The sequence below is a fragment of the Solanum stenotomum genome, chromosome 7, assembly GCF_019186545.1.
Source record: "Solanum stenotomum isolate F172 chromosome 7, ASM1918654v1, whole genome shotgun sequence".
In the NCBI taxonomy this organism is placed as follows: Eukaryota; Viridiplantae; Streptophyta; class Magnoliopsida; order Solanales; family Solanaceae; genus Solanum; species Solanum stenotomum.
This window is the reverse complement of record NC_064288.1, coordinates 12,180,373-12,187,102: the sequence shown is the minus strand read 5'-3', so window position 1 is coordinate 12,187,102 and position 6,730 is coordinate 12,180,373. Positions and strand designations below refer to the sequence as shown.

Sequence of the window (6,730 nt, the reverse complement as noted above, 5' to 3'; positions counted from 1 at the left end):
CTGGAAACTGTGTAGCTAACAAATTTTTTTGGCCATATGGATGAAGACGTAATATAGAAGCATCACCAACATTGGAAGAGAGGTCTATGTGCTTATAATTTGCCTTCATAAGGTTCAACATAGCATCTCTAGTCAACATCTGGTTTTCAGGGTCTGATTGGAAAGATGTTGTTGTGAGTGTTTTTTGAGGAACACCTAGCAGTTTATAAGTTTTCTCATCCAATTGGAAGATTAGGAGCATTTCATTCCAATTGGCTTGTATTGTGTTCAAGGATGCTACCCATTGTATACCCAACACCATGTCTACGCCATGAAAGGAAAAATGGAACAATCGTGCTTTATGACCATGTTAGATACCTTTACTAATAGGTCATGACAAACTTTGTTGCATTTAATAATTTCACAATTGCCTATCTAGACACCAAAAATAGGTATATATTGGACTTCCACCCCAAGTTTCGTGACAATTTCTTCTGCTACAAAATTATTTGTTGAACCACTATCTACCAACATCAAAACATTATGCCCCCAAAGAGTGCCTTGAAGTTTCAAAGTTGAAGCATATTCTTTGCCCAAAATTGCATGAACAGAGATTTCCCACAAATGAGTAGGGGGTATGTCTTCATTCTGATTACCATCAACACTTTGCATATGATTTTCCTCTTGCATTAACTCCAATTGTGCAAAATTCCCAGGTTTGCAATGATGACCAGGGGTAAACTTGTCTCCACAATGGTAGCATAGGCCTTTTTCTCACCAAGTTTGTTGTTCAGAATTTAGTGGGTGAGTGTTTGGATGAGATGACTGTTCAAAAGGGCCTGTAACTCATTGGTGAGATGATTGAAAACTAAAGGATTCTCAAGCAGTTGGATAGTAAGTCCAAATTAATGAAGGTGTTGATATAGAAGGCTAAGCAGGCACCTTATTGAATTGATTTAGTCCTTGTTTACCTTCATATTCTAAGGCTACTCATCGCCTTATACACAGATCGAGGCTTGTGAATCCTAACATCAACACGAAGGTCTTCTTTGAGTTCGCTAAGGAAAACTCCAAGCAAACAATATTCTGGTCAAGTTTGCACACTGGTTGCCCGTTTTGCAAATTCATCTAGATTTTGAAACTCAGGGGCTCTGTAATTTTTCTGCATAACTTTTACCAATTCATCCCAGTAATAAATTGTTCTTTCACTGTTGATCCAAGCAAAAAGATCCAATGCATCTCCTTCCAAATACATTGAAGCCACAACAACCTTCCAATCATTAGGTGTTTGATAATTTTGAAAATACTTCTTTTCTTTCAAAATCCAACCTCGGGGATCTCCTCCCTCATACTTAGAAAATTCCATCTTTTTGTGAGAATGCCTCCAAGTGTTATCAACCTCACCCTCTTCTAGTAAAACTTTATATTTTGTATGCTTTGTGCTTTTAATGCAGCCAGATCAGTAGCCAAAGTGTCAATGGCTCCCAATTTCGCTGCTATAGTGGTTAATTGCTGGCCAATATGATCGGGAGTCGACATGATAGGTTCGCTGTGGGAAGCATTGGTTCGTGTGTTAAACATGACAGATCTTACTGCTCTGATACCAATGATAGAAACCGAGGGTTTTTTCTGGATAAAAACAACTAAAAATACAAAGAGAGACACAACTATCTCATATCTCGTAGAACAATAGAAAATACAAAGAGAGACAAGTATCTCGTATCTCTTAGAACAACCCTTTTTTCTTCATTTAAAAGATATATTACCATCTGTCTACTTATTTACTAGATCTCCTATTATATAATAGCTAACTTATAACTACTGATAAGGCACATATCTTCCATACTTATTCTAGGAGGAAGAAGCGAAGAAAGATAGGAGAAGATAATGATTTGCATCTTCTCAAAGTCCTGGAGGTTTCACCCATGGAGCAATGAGTTGTTTCTTACGGTTATTAGGAGTTATTTTGCAGTTTCTTATAGTTACTAGAAGTTATCTATCCTTATCCTAAATAGTTATAAAGTACTTATAAGTTATCTATTATATAATAGGAGATCTAGTAAATAAGTAGACATATGGTAATATATCTTTTAAATGCAAGAAAGGTTGTTCTAGGAGATACAAGATACTTGTCTCTCTTGGTATTTTCTACTGTTCTACGAGATACGAGGTACTTGTGTCTCTCTTTGTATTTTTAGTTGCTTTTATCCGGTAAAAACCCTCGGTTTCTATCAATATCATTCTTGCATATTTTATATACTAGAAAATTTTATACTTCTTTAGTTTAAATAATAATTACCTAGTTTGATTTGACATGGTGTTTAAAAAAATAAAGAAAACTTTTTAATTTTGTGGTCTCTTCAATTAATTTAAGATATGTCATGTATACAAAAATTTTCTTTAATCGTGTGGCCTTAAACAAGCCACCAATAAAACTAAGATTAAAGTGTTGCAAAAAGGAAAAAAAAAGATTGTTTTATAAAGCTGAGTAAAAAAAAGTAATTCACTTGTTTTTTAAACGAAGCAAGTAATAACAAAACCATGATATTTTTTCATTCCAATCCGCTTTCCAAATACCATAATTTTTTTTAAAAAAATATATGTATGTTCAAATGATGCATAAAAGAGGATTTAGGGGTGTAGTATTGTTAATCTATATTTTTATTCCATGATAAGTCATCCCAGAATTAGTATTCCACCAAAAAGTAGGGATAACTTATTCCAGCCATGATCATTAATCCATGGATAACTTATCCCACACATTGTAACTAAACAAAGAATTGAGGGGTACTAAAAAATTATCCAAGAATTACTTTTTCGTTATCCATCAAACTAAACAACCTTTGAATAACTTAATTCAAATAAGTTCTTAAAATATATGTTAACAAAACTAGGTGGATTAAATTAGTGAAGGAATAATCGACGTGGACACATGGTCAATAAAGGTCAAACATATTATTAAATATTCCTTGCAAGTCAAAGGTAAGAGTTAATATGCAATTATCCACCGTAAAAACTATTATCAATAACCCACACATGCTAGATCATTTGTTTCTTTTTCCTTCTGGTCCTCATCGCCACTATAACTTTTTTCTTCATTAGTTACTTAGCTAATAATTCTGCATCCACATTCACTTAAGATTCAAAAAAGAAAAAAACACTCATAAGCTAACCAACTTCAACACAAGTAAATGTTGTATAAAGAGTTCATTAAAATATAACAATAATAACTTTAGCCTGCCACCACACTGTAACTTCCTCCCCTGTCAATTCCCCATGAGCTAATCATTATGAGTCAATGTAAAATTTGGAAAAACAAAACATTCTCAAAAGATATAATATTGATAATTTACACTTATACAAGTGAATGTAGCACTAAATTGATAAAAATGCTAATTTTTTTATCCAAAGTTCACTAAAATTGTAATATTATATGTTTGGAGTCATAATTCATAAAGATACGATTCTTTGTTACATTATAATAAGACGGTGAACATATATCGATAAGTAAATCATCATCGTTCTTCCCCATTATTAAACTAATATTGTTTCTCTTATCTTCCTTTTTTTCCTTTTAACTCTTCCTAATTACTGAAAATTAAATGGGGTATTACATTAATTTAACAACATTGATACTTTTGAATAAGGACACTTCGAAGACATGCAAAATCTTTGATCATCAATGCAAGCAATTTTCACATGTCCTCCGATGCCGATGGATAATTAAGGTCGATATCAATGTGCTTATGGTTCCCACTACCCATAAAATCAATCACATAAGAAGCACCGATGATGGGAACAATAGTACCTCAACAACCACCTCCCTGAATAAACACTGCCTTCTCCTTACAACACCATTGATTCAGCGGCAGAAAACCAGAAGCAGTCGGAGAAAGACGAAATTTAGAATTTTCAAAAATAAAGTTACCTATACCATTGGTGGAGATACCAAACAGAGGAGGATGAGTAGCTCCTTCCGAAGCTTAGATCCAGTGGAAGTGGTAATTCAACAGCCAACATCCCATTCACTGACTCAATAGAACTACTTTGCCTTGGAGGCAAATTGACCGGCGGTGTGGGAAATGGAAAATTTGTCTTCGCTTTCATCCCGCGAAACTTAATAGCAACTGCATCATATGCTTTCGCTGCTTCCACCGCTGTATCAAACATACCTAGCCAAACACGACTTTTTTTCCATGGATATTTAATTTGCGCGGAGTATCTCCCTGAATCTCTCTTTTGAACTGCTTGATATTGCGCATTCTTTTCAACACCTATGTCCCCTTTCAACACCATCTTTGTTGTCTTCGCCACTGCCATATGTTTTTCCTTTGGGGACCTTTTTTTGTTACTACGTATAGAAATATAGTACAAGGATATTAGAAAAATGTATTAGGTTGAGAGAAAATGAAGTGAGAACAACTGCTTATATAGCAAAGTGGTACGGGAAGCAACCAAAAAAAGTTAATGTAGTGTTTGACTTGACTCAGGTAGTTGTGGGGGCCACATGTCGCGTGGTATTTTATTTTTCTATAATCTTATGTCTGAGTAATATTAGTATTACAAATATTTATAAATATTATTGGTTATCCTTTGTATTTTATCTTAAACACTTCTTTTTTTAAAATGGAGGGAGTAACACCAAGACCATAAAATGTTTTCAATTCAATCCGCTTTCCAAATAAGACCATAAAATTATTTGAATATATTTGTATGTAAAAATGACATATAAAAGAGGATTTAACTATGTAGTATGGCTATTTTACATTTTTATTCTAGGATATGTTATCCTAGAATTAGTATTCCGCACACAAGGAGGGATAAATTATCCCAATCATGATCATTACTTCAGGGATAACTTATCCCAAACTTCGTAACCAAACAAAGAATTGAGGGGTACTAAAAAATTATCCCAGAATTACTTTTTTGTTATCCATCAAACCAAACAACCTTTTGATAAATAAATTAAAACAAGTTCATAACTTAGATGTAAACAAAACTAGGTGGGTTAAATCAGTGGAGGGATAGTCGACATGGCAACAAGGTCCATAATGGTAAAAAATGTTATTAAGTTCTCTGTGCAAGTCAAACATAAGAGCAAATATGAAATTATCCATCATAATTGCAATTATCATTAACCCACACGTGGCAAATTATCTATTTCTTTTTCTTTGTTCTCTTATCCCCACTACCACTTTTTACTTCATTAGTTACTCATCTTATAGTTATGCATTCACATTCACTTAAGATTTGGAAAAGAAAAAACACACACTCATAAACTAACCTACTTCAATACAAATAAATGTAGTATACAGATTTCACTAAAATATAACAATAATAACTTTAGCCTTCCACTGCAACTGTAACTTCCTCCTCTTTCAATTCCCCATCAGCAATTATTTTTGAGTTCATGTTAAATTCAAAAGAAAAATGTGTTCAAAAGATAAAACATAGATAATCTACACTTATACAAGTGAATGTACCACTAAATTTATCAAAATGTTAAATATTTTATCACTAAAATTGTAATAAATATAATTTTGAAGTCATAATTCATAAATATAAGTTTTTCTTGACTTTTAAATAAGACAGTGAGCATATATCGATGAGCAAATCGTCATCGTTCTTCCCCATTATTAGACTGCTATTGTTTTTGTTATCTTCCTTTTTTTCATTAAACCCTATCCTAATTACTAAAAATGAAAAGGGGTAATACATTAGTTTAGCAACATTTAAACATTATAATAAAAGGAAATTTTGCAAAACATGCAATAGATTTGATCATTAATGCAAGAAATTTTCACATGTCCTCCCGTGCCGGTGGATAATTAAGGTCGATCTCGATTTGCTTACGCCTAACACTACCTAGAAAATAAAACAACCAAGAAGCACCAATGAAGTATGTCACTAGAGGCATGCATGTTTACAACAAAAGACGTTCATTCCTGAATTGAAGAGGGAAATGTTATCCGTGGTCTTCGTTGTAGGTCTTCCTAAAAACTTGGGAAGGTATGATTCCTTGTAGGTTTAAGTTGGATTATAACTCTCATCAATTTTCTAAGATCTACATCAAAGTTATAGTAAGGCTTCATGGGGTGATTTTTATCATCTCAGACAAGGGCACTCAATTAACTTCTATGTTCTTGGTTAAATTACATAAGCGTTGAATACTCCACTCACTTTTAGCATAAACTTTCATCCCATATGGATGGTCAGTCCGTGACGATAATTTAGGTTCTACAGGATATGTTGAAAGCATATGCGATTGACCTTGGAGTTGCTTCCTATCAATTCTCGCATTTGTGTGAGTTCTCCTTTATCAACAGTTATCACTCAGATATGACGTCATTCATGAAACTTTATAAGAGGGGATATAGATCTCCCATATGGTTGTTTGAACCCTGTGATGTGAAACCATTGAGTGTACATTTGGTGCGGGAAGCTCAAGAGAATGTACGAAATATCAAAACAAAGTTCTTGGCAACTTAGAGCAGAAAGAAGGAGTATGTATACCGTAAGGTAAGATATTTGGCCTTCCAAGCTGGTGAGCAAGTGTCGTGGAAAGTGTCACAAATTGAAGGAGTTGTGAGGTTTTGCCAAAAAGGTAAGCCTAGCCCTCGTTAAATTGTTCAGTTTTAGATTCTTGATAGTGTGGGGCAAGTGGCTTACTTGCAAGCATTGCTGCCAAACTTGTTTGGAGTTCTTCAGGTCTTTCATGTGCTCATGTTGAAGATGTATAACGGGGATAGAG

General features: G+C 33.8%; 1 protein-coding gene across 1 annotated transcript; it reads right to left on the bottom strand.

Moving 5' to 3' along the window:
* Nucleotides 1-1,389: 1,389 nt before the first annotated feature.
* On the bottom strand, nucleotides 1,390-4,299 carry LOC125869648 (ethylene-responsive transcription factor ESR1-like). The gene is made up of 3 exons (XM_049550106.1): nucleotides 3,929-4,299; nucleotides 3,788-3,824; nucleotides 1,390-1,608 (listed from the first exon to the last, which is right to left on the bottom strand). Exons 1-3 carry the CDS (start codon nucleotides 4,297-4,299, stop codon nucleotides 1,390-1,392), a joined length of 627 nt encoding a protein of 208 aa, XP_049406063.1.
* Between the last annotated feature and the right edge of the window lie 2,431 nt (nucleotides 4,300-6,730).